General features: G+C 49.9%; 1 protein-coding gene across 1 annotated transcript; it reads left to right on the forward strand.

Moving 5' to 3' along the window:
- Positions 1-10,923: 10,923 nt before the first annotated feature.
- Positions 10,924-16,296, forward strand: LOC144504256 (uncharacterized; the record flags this gene model as incomplete). The annotated part of the gene is made up of 4 exons (XM_078229346.1): positions 10,924-11,205; positions 11,572-11,932; positions 11,968-12,046; positions 15,948-16,296. Coding segments are annotated over 4 exons (1,071 nt in total), but the record flags the coding sequence as incomplete, so codon positions are not given.
- Between the last annotated feature and the right edge of the window lie 1,337 nt (positions 16,297-17,633).

A 17,633-nucleotide genomic window follows, 5' to 3' on the forward strand; every position in this document is an offset into this window, starting at 1 on the left:
CAAATGGCCTCCCTTGCCCACTTTTTATCTTGTGATCCAATAAACGCTACTGCCAAGTTGTCAAATGTGAGTGGGATATACAACCCGACAACAGTTGTTGAATGGTTCGAACTCGAGCATTGTGGAAGGAACTTGGCTCACTCAAATCACCTGCTTACACTCACTGATGGGTTTCACAAACAAAAAGTGGTCAGTGGCAGGAGGTACTCAAAGGTAGCCAATATTCTTGTAACTTCATTCCAGCATGAATCAGTATGTTCAGGAAGGTTAAAAAAAAAATCAGATTTTTTTCAAACCGAGAATACAGTAAGTATTATATTAAAAGTTACAAAGAGCTTCAATAAAAGGCTTACTGAGAAATCAAGATAACAAGATGCAATTAGTAGCCCTTGACAAAAGCAAATTAAACAGCAAGGGTCAACATTCTTTGGAGAACCATTTCCAGTCAGAATTCCTTCATTCCTGCTATTTGGACAAAATGAGAATTATTTTTATTCAGTTTTAAAGTCTGACTTAGGCGAAGTCTCTCTCTGTTTTCTTGATGATGTTTGTAAACTTCTGCCGTGGACCGGAAAAGGGATAAGGATTTGGATTCTATTACTGGAAAAGCAGTTTGTTATTCGGGAGTTACAAGTACAGAGCTTTGATGTACTGGCCAAGATGTTTCTAATGAGAACAACTTCAGTGTAATTCTATGTTGTGTGGAGAATTCTTCCTCTCTCAAGATAAACAGACAGCTAACTTAACCTGCACATTTCAGACAAGATATTCTTGCAACAGAATGCGCTGTTGTTATTGTTATATTAGATGGTTGGATTATAATGAACAAACCATATGGTCCATATAACCTTAGACTGGTATGCAATGAAATATCCCAGCAGGTAAAAGATCAAAGCTGAAATTGCAAGACTATATCAAGTAAAATATTTTTAAACACACAAGCAGAAATGTGCAATCTGCCAGAGACAAAGGCACACCAAAGACCTTGTGACCAATCATTGTGCTGTTCAGTTTGGGATGCAAAAGAACTTTCCATCCTTATGATGTTCAGAGAAGGGCATCTTCCTTTATCCAGATCCTCACCTACAACAGCTCAAATCAGCAACTAATGCAAGACCTATTCAAGCTTCAGAAATTGCTGCAACACATTGCACCAACAGGATACATCAGTTGAAATGAGGTCAAGATTAAGGAGATGGGAGCAATATAGCACGAGTTAAAAGAGAACAGAACAAAAGAATTGAGGGGTCAAATTAAAAGCAGGGTAGGTACAATTTAGTAGAAATAAATATTGAGAGTGGATGTGCTCCTTTGCTTGATCAATTTCCATCTCTTCACCTTTGGTGCTTTAAGTAGATGTAGTTTTACAAATGCAATTTCTACTATTCTGGTACTTTTGGGACAGCAGCAGGCTTTCATGATAAAAATGTGCTCTATCAGCCAACTGTTTGGCAACTGACAGAAGTCAAAATCAACTTGTAAAACTCAAGGCAACAGCACCAATTTTCCTATCCAGTCAGTACTATAATTGTAGGGGTAATGATGGATAGCTGAAATCAGCTTGTGATAGTAATAAAGCAGCAAATATGTGTTGCTGGAACTCCCTACCTAACAGTACAGTGCGTGTACCTGTACCAGATGGACTGCAGCAGTTCAAGAAGGCAGCTCACCATCAACTTCTCAAGAACAATTAGATATGGGCAATAAATACTAACCTTGAAGGCAATGCCCACATAACACGAAGGAGTAAAACAAAATGCTGTTACAAATTTTATGGGAGTTGGCTCTCACTGCTCAAGTCTACTTTTCCATACTAGGGCCCAAGAGTGCATCAGTGAAGCTCCTTATGATCTGGACCAGATCTCTATATTTTTCTACAACCTCTCCAAAAGAAAGATCAAGGTTAGAATAACCTTGGGTAAAACTGCTTTATTCTGCAGCAAGGTGAATCATACTGAGCCACAGTTATAATCAGAGTCACTTCATTCAATCAATATATCTTATACAATAAAGTGATACAGCATAAAGAATAAACTCCAGTGGATTGTGTTACTTAATCAGGCAAATCCCTCTGCGTCCAGTAGAAGAGCTGGCTTTTATTTTTAAACCCTCTCACAACACTCCGCTATCTGCCTGCTGTTTTTTTTTAAGAAAAGCTAGCTATTGAATAGTTATAGATATTTTATATTTCAACATCCTCCTCTGCTTCCTTCACTCTCCGAGCATGAATTCCAAACAAATGGGCATTTTAGGAACAGCCTGTTCCGAAAGCTAGTGGCTTTGGCTACCAAATAAACCTGTTGGACTTTAACCTGGTGTTGTTAGACTTCTTACTGTGTTTACACAGGCCAGAGCCTTGGAATTCTTCTTATCCTCAGGGACCACCCAGACCTTCTCTTTTGTACATATTCTTTATTGGCTTGATATGTCCAGTTAGCTGGGTTGCCACCTTAATCTGTCTGCTGTTTTGGTGTCTTTTTAAAAGAAACATGACTGCAATGAGGGTTTTTAGCCAAACAGACCCATAAAGGGTGATCACCAACTTAGCCTTTGCATATTTCAAATCCATGGAGTTAACACAGCAGCGAGGAGTGTCACTGGATGTTTATGTCAGTTGGGGCACCTAATCATGATATACATCTTCAAACTTATAAATCTAATCACTTTACAGAAAGGATATAATTGTCCTGGGGATAATACAGAGGTGTTGCCAGGGCTTGAAAACTGAAGTTACTAGGAAAGATTGAATAGGGTTGGGTTGTTTTCCTTTGAGGAGACTAAGGGGTGACCGAATGGAGGTGTAAAAAATTATGAAAGGCTTAGATAGGGTAGACAGGAAAGGTTTGTTTCCCCTAGCTGAGGGACTAATTACTAGGGAGCATGGACTTAAGATGATTGGTAGAAGGATTAGAGGGGACGTGAAGATAAACTTTTTCACCCAGAGAATGGAGGGCATCTGCAATTCACTATCTAAGTTGGTGGTTGAGGCTGAAACTCTCAGCTCATTTAAAAGGTACCTGGATCTGCATCTAAACTGCTGTAACCTGCAAGGCTACAGACCAGGTGCTGGAAAGCGGGAATAAAATGAGCGGTTAATTTCTTTTCTCTGGCAGACGCAGACATGAAGGGCAGAATGGCATCTTTCTGTATCGTAACCTTTCTCCGGTTCTAACTGCATTAAAGTAAGCCTGGGGCGGCACGGTAGCAAGTGGTTAGCACTGCTGCTTCACAGCGCCAGGGACCCAGGTTCGATTCCCAGCTTGGGTCACTGTCTGTGTGGAGTTTGCGCATTCTCCCCGTGTCTGCGTGGGTTTCCTCCAGGTGCTCCAGTTTCCTCCCACATTCTGAAAGACGTGCTGGTTAGGTGCATTGACCCGAACAGGCGCCGGACTGTGGCAACTAGGGGAATTTCACAGTAACTTCACTGCAGTGTTAATGTAAGCCTTACTTCTAACTAATAAATAAACTTTACTTTGAACTTAAAAACACATTTTTAAAATATGTCCAATTCAGATTCTGGGGAAAAAAGTGGCTAAGAATTCCAGAAACAGGAAAGATATAATGCCGGAGTGATGGAGTACAAGTTGTAGGGGGCCAAAATTAACTTTGATATGCACTGTTTTAGCCATACCTGAAGTTTTTTTTACACTTTTGATTACTACTGTACCACAAGTGGTACCAAGGACAATCAAGCAGATTACAGATTGGACATTTGGGCATCAGAAAAGAATGAGGGAGATAGGGACGAATAAAGTAGAGAGAAAACTTTATGATTCCACTGACTGTAGATAAACTACACACCGAGTATTGTTCAAGATACCCTCTAATTTGGTATTGGTATTGAAGGGCAGTGTAGAAGTCGGAGGATGTTTATACATTGCTGGAATGTGGATAGTGTGTTTTATTCATTCTTGGATGTGGGCATCGTTGGCTAAGGTAGCATTTATAGCCCATCTCAGGATACCCCGGAAAGATGGTGATATACCCACTGACCTGTGAAGGAGAGTGGTTAAGAGTCAACCACATCGATGTGGCTGAGTGGAGATTTAGTTGAGGTGTATAAAATTGTGAGGGGCATGGATATAATGGATGAAGAGGGCCTATTAAGTTTAGTAGAAAGGTCAGTGACTGGGGGTTGGGGGGCATAAATTTAAAGTGACTAGTAGAAAAATAAGTGGGGAAATGAGGATTTTCTTTTACCCATATGGTTGTGGAGGCCTGAAACATGCTGCCTGAAAGGGTAATGGGGCATAAACCCTCAACTCATTTAAAAGTGTCTGGATATGCACCTCAAGTGCTGTGATCTGCAGGGCTGGAAAGTGGCTGGCTAATTTTTTGCATTCATGATGGGCCAAGCGGCCTCTGCGTCATAAATTTTCTATGTGGAAAATTAAAAGCTGACATTCATAAAGGTGACCATGAAGCTGTCGGATTGCTGAAAAAACCGAACATAGGATTGTTCGACATCCAACATCCAATTGTTGCACCACCAATGCACAGTGGTAACTGTGAATAAGATGCATTTTAGTATCTCACCAAGGCTTCCTCCACAGCACCTTCCAAACTCATGATCTCTTCCACCTAGAAGGATAAGGGCAGCAGATGCATGGGAACACCACTACCTGCAAGTGGTCAAAGTTGTCAAACCACTAACAGCAAGGTGAATGTACCTACACCACATGGACTGTAGCAGTTCAAGAAGGCAGCTCACCACCACCTTCTCAAGAACAATTAGGGATGGGCAATAGAAATGCTGGCCTAGCCATTGACGTCCTGTCCCGTGAAAGAGTGAAAAATGGAACACAAGTACGCCATTTAACTTCTCAAGCCAGTTTCAACATTCAATGAGATAGAGTTAATTCACAGATCAACCACTATGTCCCCATCTCATAATACCTTTGGTGGTCAAAAATCTATTTCAGTTTTGCAATTATCAATTGCCGTTTGCTGACAAGAGTTTGCATGCAATATAGTGTTTCCTAATTCCACTCCTGAAAAATCTGGCTCTGATTTTTAAACCATTCCCCCTACTCCTAGACAGACCAACCAACATTCTCTTGTCTACCATATCTTAATAACTACCATATCTTAAAAGATTTGATCAAATCAATCTTCTAAATTTCAAGGAATACCACACTTGTTTGTGTTAACTGCTACTCATAATTTAATCCTTAAAGAATAGGTGTCACTTTGATAAAACTGTGCTCCAAGACTAACGTTTACTCTTAAGGTGTGGTGCCCAAAATTCTTCAGTGTTCCAGGTGTGGTCTAACTAGGACTGTGTATTGCTGGCGAATGACTTCTACACTCTTGTATTTTAACTGGCTAGGGTTCCATTAATCTTCTGAATTTGATTACAACATTTTTGTGACTTGGTGATCAATATACATAGACCTCCACCGTTTCTAGCCTTTCATTATTCAGAAAGTACACTGCTCTATCATTTTTTTTTAGGTCCAAAAGTACTTGATCGGACCAACATTTGCTTACAATGAAATTAATTTGCCATATCAATGAATGCTGGCCCAGCCAGCAAAGCCCACATCCCATGAATGGATAAAAAAATAGTTCTGTCCCTTAAGCTATTTTACTAATGCCATTTAAGGAAGGAAACCAGTCTTTCTTACTAAGCCTTGCCCAGTGTTTTTAATAGTGGGGGGGTCGCGATCTGCGGGTAGGTCAGAGGATGTTGAAAAATGTTATTGGCAAAAATGATTCCAAAGATTGCCTGATCTTTTTTTCAGTTTTCTCTCTGTTAAATTCTCACTGCAGTACGGTGCATAACTACATGAGGCAAGAATAAACAGGTCAGTGCACCCTGTGCATGCACTTGGTGATGCCAATTCACTTGGTGCCAATTTTCTTTCCCTTTCTAGTAATCAGATTGTCGACTTGGATCTTTTGTTTTTACACAAAAGAGAGGCCAGACACAAGTAGTAAGTGAAGGTGGCACGAGTGGTGAGGGACAGCCATTTGATAAAATTGGGTCACTTTTATCCAAGAGGAAAAACGCTTGAAAAACGCTGGTCTAGCCTATGTGTGACTCCATTGCTAAACCCACATGTCTGACTCTTAATTGCCCTCTGAAGTGACCTAAAAAGCCACTGAGTTGGACCATAAACTTCTCTTAACTAAGGATGGGGGCAATAAATACAGCCTTATCTGCAATATCCACATCCCAAGATTTATTAAGAAAAAGAATGCCCCTGGAGGTTATTTATTTCAACAGCCATGGGAAGTAATGTTAACAAACGCAGGAAGATTTGCTTAGCTCGGCATTTCTAGTGAAATGGTCAAACAGAATGCTTGCAATTCTACCACAGACACCAACAGGAAATCTTCCCACAGTTGTTCACAATGTCACAGTGCAGATTAACCAGCAGAATCCCACCCCCCACTGATCTTTCACAGGAATACGGATTGATTTTTGTTTTACAATGAGTGTGTACATTCCAACTGAAAATTTGTCAAAATTAAAACTTTTGAAAAACAACATACACACTACAAAGTGTGTGACAATACAGATGTCTAAACATAGCTTTAAAGTCACACATGCATACAAGTCATTAAAATAAAATAAAGTAATATTTATATCAATGAGCACAAGGAATTGCTATATCCTAGGGCACCAACTAGTATGTCTAAAGTCTCAGTCTTACCAAATCAGTCTGTTAATATCAGAATTCTTCCTGAAAATCTAGGTTTAATGCAGGATAGTATGGGATGGATTTATTTTAACATGACACATGACTTAATCTGGTCACACATGGGGTAAAGACAGCCAAAAGGAAGGGGAAACAGGAGGGAGGCAGATCACTGGTTTCCTTCCTCAAGTCAAAAGAATGTCAATATTGTATTTCAGAACAGTCATAAATTACAATATAATCCCTGCATTTCCACGAAAAACCAGGCAGAACTCAAGAACTTTACTCTTACCCTCCCTGGTACCAATGGGAAAGGCAGTCTGGATTCGCGGAAGAGAGAGAATTCCATATTTTTTTTAAAAGGAAAAAACACAATCCACACTAAGCGCGTGCCAGAGCATCCTGCGCTTGCATGCCCAGCAAACAGATGTATCCACAAGAAACAGCATGTGAGCCGTGGACTTAAATAAAAAACATGCCTCTCTCTCACTTTGAGGCCAGTTAGTTCTCAGATGAATAATAGGAACAACCTAAAATAAAAATGTTCCTAAATCTATTCATTAAATTGCTAAAATTGGGTACACTGCTTAACAATTCGGTTCAACAGAAGTTGGAGGTAAGCCTGCTTTCAAAAACAAAGCATATAGTACATGAGTCATTGTGATGCCATATGTGACAGAATAATGAATTGACATGTCTGTAAATGGATCTTTTCCTTTTAAATGAAAACAACAGCCTTTTCAAAAAGGTCCAAGCCCCACAAAATTCAAGTATCGTTCCTGTATTTACAGTTCCTCAATTTAAAGAGTAGAAACAGTCACGTTGCACAATATTCACGCTGATTTGTGCCATATTTTTAAAAACTGTTAAGCAAAGATTTTACATTGCATTAATAAAGGGGTTGTAAGACAGAACTTTGAAAATTAGGTTTTCTATCTCCACAATCTAAGCAGTGTATGATCAGGAGTAAACAAGTAAATTTCTGTAACAAAAACAGAAAACGCAGGAAAATGTTCAGCAGGTCTGACAGCATCTGTGGAGAAAGAATAGAGCCAACGCTTCGAATCAGGGTGACCCTTCGTCAGGAGCTGGTAAATTTCTGTTATGCGTTTCAGGATGTCACACCTATATTCAACCTGTAATTATGAATAACTACAACCGTAGTACTGAAACGAACCTCTGCACCCATTCATTTACCGTGATAATCAGGAGGATCACCTCTAGGTCAAGCAAACTCAAAACCAGCTCTAACTATGCTTAACCAGGTGATATTGGCCAATTCTTAATCCATTTGCAGCAGCTGTGAGAAGCTGTAATTAGTTCTTGTTTCTCAATTAATTTTCCACCCAGGACGTTTCTCCTAATCTAATCTTCGTTCCCCAGCTCTATATCTCGCACTAAGGCTTCAAATACTCCAGCTCCTGTGTCTTTCTACAAAGCCCATTTATAGCAGTCCAGCACAGAAAATATGCATGCCCCACGCAGCAGTCAGCTGCCAGGCAAACTCCACCCTTTGTGAGCACCGTCAGCCTCCCCAGACTCTGAAGGCCCAGAGCCAAGTAAACACTGCAGAACAATACCTTTCTTAAAAACGGCAGATTATTTCGATGCTACAATGGTGGTATTTGCTATTTGATTTCTCAGTTTAAATTGAAGGGTACTTAGAATAAAAAAGTAAATATGAATTTGAGATAGATATATCATGTTTCAGATTTTGTCCATAATAATCCGTTGTGTTCCACAAATCTGATTATCAGTGATGTGACTTTTAATACATCACAAAGTCCACTTCAGACTTGTCCACCCAACGCTTGACAAAAGCCCTGCGCAGGCTGTCCAACATAGCCTCCCCGTTGCCTCCAATCTTATGCCTCATGTTCTGGCCCAAAACCTGTGCCCTAGTCTGCCCCAAACCTATCCGCGAATCTGCCATTCCTTAGCATAATAGAACACACACACGTTAATTGCTACTTTGACGAGAGGGCAAGATAATTGCTCCAGCTATTTGGTACCATAATGCTGCATGATCTGCAAACAAAAATGGAATGGAGTGGAGCACGTGAGAAGGGGCGCGCAAGCAAGGGCGCGCCGGCGCGCGAGAAAGGGCGCGCCGGCGCGCGAGAAAGGGCGCGCCGGCGCGCGAGAAAGGGCGCGCCGGCGCGCGAGAAAGGGCGCGCCGGCGCGCGAGAAAGGGCGCGCCGGCGCGCGAGAAAGGGCGCGCCGGCGCGCGAGAAAGGGCGCGCCGGCGCGCGAGAAAGGGCGCGCCAGCGCGCGAGAAAGGGCGCGCCCGCGCGCGAGAAAGGGCTCGCCGGCGCGCGAGAAAGGGCGCGCCAGCGCACGAGAAAGGGCGCGCCAGCGGGCGAGAAAGGGCGCGCCAGCGGGCGAGAAAGGGCGCGCCAGCGGGCGAGAAAGGGCGCGCCAGCGGGCGAGAAAGGGCGCGCCAGCGGGCGAGAAAGGGCGCGCCAGCGGTCGAGAAAGGGCGCGCCAGCGGGCGAGAAAGGGCGCGCGAGCGGGCGAGAAAGGGCGCGCGAGCCCGCGGGCGAGAAAGGGCGCGCGAGCCCGCGGGCGAGAAAGGGCGCGCGAGCCCGCGGGCGAGAAAGGGCGCGCGAGCCCGCGGGCGAGAAAGGGCGCGCGAGCCCGCGGGCGAGAAAGGGCGCGCGAGCCCGCGGGCGAGAAAGGGCGCGCGAGCCCGCGGGCGAGAAAGGGCGCGCGAGCCCGCGGGCGAGAAAGGGCGCGCGAGCCCGCGGGCGAGAAAGGGCGCGCGAGCCCGCGGGCGAGAAAGGGCGCGCGAGCCCGCGGGCGAGAAAGGGCGCGCGAGCCGGCGGGCGAGAAAGGGCGCGCGAGCCGGCGGGCGAGAAAGGGCGCGCAAGCCGGCGGGCGAGAAAGGGCGCGCGAGCACGCGGGCGAGAAAGGGCGCGCGAGCACGCGGGCGAGAAAGGGCGCGCGAGCACGCGGGCGAGAAAGGGCGCGCGAGCACGCGGGCGAGAAAGGGCGCGCGAGCCCGCGAGCGAGAAAGGGCGCGCGCGCGAGCGAGAAAGGGCGCGCGCGCGAGCGAGAAAGGGCGCGCGCGCGAGCGAGAAAGGGCGCGCGCGCGAGCGAGAAAGGGCGCGCGCGCGAGCGAGAAAGGGCGCGCGCGCGAGCGAGAAAGGGCGCGCGCGCGAGCGAGAAAGGGCGCGCGCGCGAGCGAGAAAGGGCGCGCGCGCGAGCGAGAAAGGGCGCGCGCGCGAGCGAGAAAGGGCGCGCGCGCGAGCGAGAAAGGGCGCGCGCGCGAGCGAGAAAGGGCGCGCGCGCGAGCGAGAAAGGGCGCGCGCGCGAGCGAGAAAGGGCGCGCGCGCGAGCGAGAAAGGGCGCGCGCGCGAGCGAGAAAGGGCGCGCGCGCGAGCGAGAAAGGGCGCGCGCGCGAGCGAGAAAGGGCGCGCGCGGGGGCGAGAAAGGGCGCGCGCGCGGGCGAGAAAGGGCGCGCGCGCGGGCGAGAAAGGGCGCGCGCGCGGGCGAGAAAGGGCGCGCGCGCGGGCGAGAAAGGGCGCGCGCGCGGGCGAGAAAGGGCGCGCGCGCGGGCGAGAAAGGGCGCGCGCGCGGGCGAGAAAGGGCGCACGCGCGGGCGAGAAAGGGCGCGCGCGGGCGAGAAAGGGCGCGCGCGGGCGAGAAAGGGCGCGCGCGCGGGCGAGAAAGGGCGCGCGCGGGCGAGAAAGGGCGCGCGCGGGCGAGAAAGGGCGCGCGCGTGGGCGAGAAAGGGCGCGCCCGCGAGCGAGAAAGGGCGCGCGAGCGAGAAAGGGCGCGCGAGCGAGCGTGTTTGAGAGAGAGAAAGCGCGCGAGTGTTTGAGAGAGAGAGAAAGCGCGCGAGAGAGCGTGAGAGAGAGAAAGCGCGCGAGAGAGCGTGAGAGAGAGAAAGCGCGCGAGAGAGCGTGAGAGAGAGAGAAAGCGCGCGAGAGAGCGAGAGAGAGAGAGAAAGCGCGCGAGAGAGCGTGAGAGAGAGAGAAAGCGCGCGAGAGAGCGTGATTGAGAGAGAAAGCGCGCGAGAGCGCGTTTGAGAGAGAGAGCGCGCGAGAGCGCGTTTGAGAGAGAGAGCGCGCGAGAGCGCGTTTGAGAGAGAGAGCGCGCGAGAGCGCGTTTGAGAGAGAGAGCGCGCGAGAGCGCGTTTGAGAGAGAGAGCGCGCGAGAGCGCGTTTGAGAGAGAGAGCGCGAGCGCGAGAGAGAGAGAGAGCGCGAGAGAGAGAGCGCGAGAGAGAGAGAGCGCGAGAGAGAGAGAGCGCGAGAGAGAGAGAGCGCGAGAGAGAGAGAGCGCGAGAGAGAGAGAGCGCGAGAGAGAGAGAGCGCGAGAGAGAGAGAGCGCGAGAGAGAGAGAGCGCGAGAGAGAGAGAGCGCGAGAGAGAGAGAGCGCGAGAGAGAGAGAGCGCGAGAGAGAGAGAGCGCGAGAGAGAGAGAGCGCGAGAGAGAGAGAGCGCGAGAGAGAGAGAGCGCGAGAGAGAGAGAGCGCGAGAGAGAGAGAAGCGCGAGAGAGAGAGAGCGCGAGAGAGAGAGAGCGCGAGAGAGAGAGAGCGCGAGAGAGAGAGCGCGAGAGAGCGCGAGAGAGAGAGCGCGAGAGAGAGAGCGCGAGAGAGAGAGCGCGAGAGAGAGAGCGCGAGAGAGAGAGAGCGCGAGAGAGAGAGCGCGAGAGAGAGAGCGCGAGAGAGAGAGCGCAGAGAGAGAGCGCGAGAGAGAGAGCGCGAGAGAGAGAGCGCGAGAGAGAGAGCGCGAGAGAGAGAGCGCGAGAGAGAGAGCGCGAGAGAGAGAGCGCGAGAGAGAGAGCGCGAGAGAGAGAGCGCGAGAGAGAGAGCGCGAGAGAGAGAGAGCGCGAGAGAGAGAGCGCGAGAGAGAGAGCGCGCGAGAGAGAGAGCGCGCGAGAGAGAGAGCGCGCGAGAGAGAGAGCGCGCGAGAGAGAGAGCGGCGAGAGAGAGAGCGCGAGAGAGAGAGCGCGAGAGAGAGAGCGCGAGAGAGAGAGCGCGAGAGAGAGAGCGCGAGAGAGAGAGCGCGAGAGAGAGAGCGCGAGAGAGAGAGCGCGAGAGAGAGAGCGCGAGAGAGAGAGCGCGAGAGAGAGAGCGCGAGAGAGAGAGCGCGAGAGAGAGAGCGCGAGAGAGAGAGCGCGAGAGAGAGAGCGCGAGAGAGAGAGCGCGAGAGAGAGAGCGCGAGAGAGAGAGCGCGAGAGAGAGAGCGCGAGAGAGAGAGCGCGAGAGAGAGAGCGCGAGAGAGAGAGCGCGAGAGAGAGAGCGCGAGAGAGAGAGCGCGAGAGAGAGAGCGCGAGAGAGAGAGCGCGAGAGAGAGAGCGCGAGAGAGAGAGCGCGAGAGAGAGAGCGCGAGAGAGAGAGCGCGAGAGAGAGAGCGCGAGAGAGAGAGCGCGAGAGAGAGAGCGCGAGAGAGAGAGCGCGAGAGAGAGAGCGCGAGAGAGAGAGCGCGAGAGAGAGAGCGCGAGAGAGAGAGCGCGAGAGAGAGAGCGCGAGAGAGAGAGCGCGAGAGAGAAAGCGCGAGAGAGAAAGCGCGAGAGAGAAAGCGCGAGAGAGAAAGCGCGAGAGAGAAAGCGCGAGAGAGAGAAAGCGCGAGAGTGAGAGAGAAAGCGCGAGAGTGAGAGAGAAAGCGCGAGAGTGAGAGAGAAAGCGCGAGAGTGAGAGAGAAAGCGCGCGAGAGAGCGAGAGAGAAAGCGCGCGAGAGAGTGAGAGAGAAAGCGCGCGAGAGTGCGAGAGAGAAAGCGCGCGAGAGAGCGAGAGAGAAAGCGCGAGAGAGAGCGAGAGAGAAAGCGCGAGAGAGAGCGAGAGAGAAAGCGCGAGAGAGCGAGAGAGAAAGCGCGAGAGAGCGAGAGAGAAAGCGCGAGAGAGCGAGAGAGAAAGCGCGACAGAGCGAGAGAGAAAGCGCGACAGAGCGAGAGAGAAAGCGCGAGAGAGCGAGAGAGAAAGCGCGAGAGAGCGAGAGAGAAAGCGCGAGAGAGCGAGAGAGAAAGCGCGAGAGAGCGAGAGAGAAAGCGCGAGAGAGCGAGAGAGAAAGCGCGAGAGAGCGAGAGAGAAAGCGCGAGAGAGCGAGAGAGAAAGCGCGAGAGAGCGAGAGAGAAAGCGCGAGAGAGCGAGAGAGAAAGCGCGAGAGAGCGAGAGAGAAAGCGCGAGAGCGAGAGAGAAAGCGCGAGAGAGCGAGAGAGAAAGCGCGAGAGAGCGAGAGAGAAAGCGCGAGAGAGCGAGAGAGAAAGCGCGAGAGAGCGAGAGAGAAAGCGCGAGAGAGCGAGAGAGAAAGCGCGAGAGAGCGAGAGAGAAAGCGCGAGAGAGCGAGAGAGAAAGCGCGAGAGAGCGAGAGAGAAAGCGCGAGAGAGCGAGAGAGAAAGCGCGAGAGAGCGAGAGAGAAAGCGCGAGAGAGCGAGAGAGAAAGCGCGAGAGAGCGAGAGAGAAAGCGCGAGAGCGAGAGAGAAAGCGCGAGAGAGCGAGAGAGAAAGCGCGAGAGAGCGAGAGAGAAAGCGCGAGAGAGCGAGAGAGAAAGCGCGAGAGAGCGAGAGAGAAAGCGCGAGAGAGCGAGAGAGAAAGCGCGAGAGCGAGAGACAAAGCGCGAGAGAGCGAGAGACAAAGCGCGAGAGAGCGAGAGACAAAGCGCGAGAGAGCGAGAGAGAAAGCGCGAGAGAGCGAGAGAGAAAGCGCGAGAGAGCGAGAGAGAAAGCGCGAGAGAGCGAGAGAGAAAGCGCGAGAGAGCGAGAGAGAAAGCGCGAGAGAGCGAGAGAGAAAGCGCGAGAGAGCGAGAGAGAAAGCGCGAGAGAGCGAGAGAGAAAGCGCGAGAGAGCGAGAGAGAAAGCGCGAGAGAGCGAGAGAGAAAGCGCGAGAGAGCGAGAGAGAAAGCGCGAGAGAGCGAGAGAGAAAGCGCGAGAGAGCGAGAGAGAAAGCGCGAGAGAGCGAGAGAGAAAGCGCGAGAGAGCGAGAGAGAAAGCGCGAGAGAGCGAGAGAGAAAGCGCGAGAGAGCGAGAGAGAAAGCGCGAGAGAGCGAGAGAGAAAGCGCGAGAGAGCGAGAGAGAAAGCGCGAGAGAGCGAGAGAGAAAGCGCGAGAGAGCGAGAGAGAAAGCGCGAGAGAGCGAGAGAGAAAGCGCGAGAGAGCGAGAGAGAAAGCGCGAGAGAGCGAGAGAGAAAGCGCGAGAGAGCGAGAGAGAAAGCGCGAGAGAGCGAGAGAGAAAGCGCGAGAGAGCGAGAGAGAAAGCGCGAGAGAGCGAGAGAGAAAGCGCGAGAGAGCGAGAGAGAAAGCGCGAGAGAGCGAGAGAGAAAGCGCGAGAGAGCGAGAGAGAAAGCGCGAGAGAGCGAGAGAGAAAGCGCGAGAGAGCGAGAGAGAAAGCGCGAGAGAGCGAGAGAGAAAGCGCGAGAGAGCGAGAGAGAAAGCGCGAGAGAGCGAGAGAGAAAGCGCGAGAGAGCGAGAGAGAAAGCGCGAGAGAGCGAGAGAGAAAGCGCGAGAGAGCGAGAGAGAAAGCGCGAGAGAGCGAGAGAGAAAGCGCGAGAGAGCGAGAGAGAAAGCGCGAGAGAGCGAGAGAGAAAGCGCGAGAGAGCGAGAGAGAAAGCGCGAGAGTGAGAGAGAAAGCGCGAGAGTGAGAGAGAAAGCGCGAGAGTGAGAGAGAAAGCGCGAGAGTGAGAGAGAAAGCGCGAGAGTGAGAGAGAAAGCGCGAGTGAGAGAGAAAGCGCGAGTGAGAGAGAAAGCGCGAGAGTGAGAGAGAAAGCGCGAGAGTGAGAGAGAAAGCGCGAGAGTGAGAGAGAAAGCGCGAGAGTGAGAGAGAAAGCGCGAGAGTGAGAGAGAAAGCGCGAGAGTGAGAGAGAAAGCGCGAGAGTGAGAGAGAAAGCGCGAGAGTGAGAGAGAAAGCGCGCGAGAGAGTGAGAGAGAAAGCGCGCGAGAGAGTGAGAGAGAAAGCGCGCGAGAGAGTGAGAGAGAAAGCGCGCGAGAGAGTGAGAGAGAAAGCACGAGAGAGAGTGAGAGAGAAAGCACGAGAGAGAGTGAGAGAGAAAGCACGAGAGAGGGTGAGAGAGAAAGCGCGAGAGAGTGAGAGAGAAAGCGCGAGAGAGTGAGAGAGAAAGCGCGAGAGAGTGAGAGAGAAAGCGCGAGAGAGTGAGAGAGAAAGCGCGAGAGTGAGAGAGAAAGCGCGAGAGTGAGAGAGAAAACGCGAGAGTGAGAGAGAAAGCGCGCGAGAGAGTGAGAGAAAGCACGAGAGAGTGAGAGAGAAAGCGCGAGAGAGTGAGAGAGAAAGCGCGAGAGAGTGAGAGAGAAAGCGCGAGAGAGTGAGAGAGAAAGCGCGAGAGAGTGAGAGAGAAAGCGCGAGAGAGTGAGAGAGAAAGCGCGAGAGAGTGAGAGAGAAAGCGCGAGAGAGTGAGAGAGAAAGCGCGAGAGAGTGAGAGAGAAAGCGCGAGAGAGTGAGAGAGAAAGCGCGAGAGAGTGAGAGAGAAAGCGCGAGAGTGAGAGAGAAAGCGCGAGAGTGAGAGAGAAAGCGCGAGAGTGAGAGAGAAAGCGCGAGAGTGAGAGAGAAAGCGCGAGAGTGAGAGAGAAAGCGCGAGAGTGAGAGAGAAAGCGCGAGAGTGAGAGAGAAAGCGCGAGAGTGAGAGAGAAAGCGCGAGAGTGAGAGAGAGAGAAAGCACGAGAGAGAGTGAGAAAGCGCAAGAGATTTTTTGAGAGAGGAAGCTCGAGAGAGTTTGAGAGAAAGCACGAGAGAGAGTGGGAGAAAGAGAAAGCGCAAGAGTCAGTCTGAGGGGGAGAGAAGGCGTGAGTGAGTGAGAGACAGAATGAAAATGAGAGAGAGTTTGCATGCCAAGTTTAAAGAGAGAATGAATGCCAACAAGGGGAAAATGGAACACATGCAAGATGTTATCAAGGGCAAAATAACATCAAGAGGATACTTGTGTAAAAGAATGAGAGTAAGAAAAACCTAATGACAAAAAAAGTCAATGAAAGAATGAGACAAAAATTGGACCACAAACAATGAGAGTGAAAACATGGAAACAGAGACTGGAAGTTGAACATCGAGGAAGTGACAGGAAAAGAAAGCTTCATGACTTTTATTTGAGAGCAATCCTGCGGAAAATCAGCTGGAATCATTAAAAAAAAATCCAATTAAACATTTTGAAAATAAAAAACAAGTCCTGTTTCATACAACACACTCGGATTCTTATGATACAGACCCTTTTGGTTCAGCCTCGAGGTGAATTGGAAACTTTTGGGGGGGGTGGGTGGTGATAAAGAGAAGAGGCAAGAGGAGAAAAATGGACCAAGTTAAAAGCTCAAGTTACAAACAGATGGTGTTCTAGTGAATTTGGTCTCACGTACGTTAAGCTGTGAACAACAGAAATATATCCTGCAGATTCGACAGCTGCAAGAACCGAATTCAGGTCTCACCAGAAAGGACTTCCCTGAAAGCAGCATCTGCACCGACAGGGAAATCAATGGGGTCGAAGCATGCAGTACCAACAAACAAAAACAAAAAGCACACAAAACACCAGCAGACTTACCACTTACAGAGAAAGTGCACGAGAAAGAAGGAGCATCTCAACACAATGGGCGATGCAAGAAAACCAGACAGGCAAATGTGGAGCAAAGTACAAGTGCTTTGCAGCGAAGTACATTCACTCATATCCTGGGGGACTACAGAGCAAAGTACCACAGGGGAACATTGTCAGCCTGAAGTTGTAACACACACACACACACACAGAGAGCTCTGTCTGTAGAATATAATCCCCAAAACACTCACAAAAGCCCGCCTGCCCCGTTACACTGACTTTTGAAAAAGTGATTCGAATTTTCTTTCTACACACACACACTGGTTTATTTACATCCCGCGCAGACAACTCTCGTCAACAAATGCATCGCGTGTAACATATAAATTAAAAGATAAGAAACGAAACGAAACTTCTTGCAAAACCTTACCTTCCGGTTACAACCCAATCTTGGGGGGATGCTTTGCAGGAATTACTGAGGGAGGTAGCGGTTTCGCTCTGTCGTGGTCAGCATCATCTTCCAGTTTAAAAAAAATAACATACACATACAAGCTTCACTTGCAAAAATGTGTCCAAAGCAAAAAAAAAGAATTGGTGTGAGAGAGAGAGACAGGGAGCTGTCAAACAAGAGGAGGAAAGCGGTGCAACAATGTGTCGCCTACAGGCGAACTTGCTACTGGAGAGAGAGAGAGAGCTCGAGGCGGCTCGCGGCCGCTTTCGCTACTTGTCCCGGGAAGGATACTTTGCCGCTCCTATCCCTCTCAGTGTAACCCTGCACAAAGCACTTCACTTATTCTCCTCTAACTTCCGCTACTCCCAAACACAGAAAGACGAGAGGAGGAGGAAGGAAAAAAAAACTCATCGCACCGACTTCACCACAAAACAAAAATCAGAAAGTGAGTGAAATAATGTCCAAATCCTTCGGCGTTGCAGGACCAAGTTTGGTGCACGCCGGATTGTTATCTGTAATTTAATGCCCCTCTTTTTTTTTTGAAAAAGTAAGGTGAACTGAAGCCGGTGACGAACCGACACTTCCGGACGACGTGAGGCAGCAGCAGTCTGTCTGTCTCTCTCCCTCCCTGCCTGGTTGAGGGTGTGTTTGAGGGATTGTTGTCCTGTGAGCAAATGTGTTTGTTTTCAATCGTTATGCAAACAAAAACGCATTTCGAAGCCGAGGTGTCCGACCAAGAACATCGAGATAAATGGAGCGAGCAACGCTGCTAATGCCCCCACACCCAGCTAGCCACAAATCATGGGGGAGTGTTTTGTTTTCAAAGTTTGAGGCGTCCCTCCATTCTTTCCAGTGCTGACTGCTGGCCCGCAGAGTGATAATAGGGCCCCGTTAAGATGTGACTTTTGCCCACACGAGTTCCAGCAGGAGGTGCTCAAGGCAGGCGTTTCATTGGCCTCAGAGGATGCAAATTGCTCTCTGAGAAGGCCTGGGAGCTATCTCAGACCTTCCTCCAAAAGAGCCTTGGAACACATCTGGAGTCCAATTGATCGGAGGAGATTTTAAGGAGGTTTT

This window comes from Mustelus asterias, chromosome 2 (assembly GCF_964213995.1).
Source record: "Mustelus asterias chromosome 2, sMusAst1.hap1.1, whole genome shotgun sequence".
In the NCBI taxonomy this organism is placed as follows: Eukaryota; Metazoa; Chordata; class Chondrichthyes; order Carcharhiniformes; family Triakidae; genus Mustelus; species Mustelus asterias.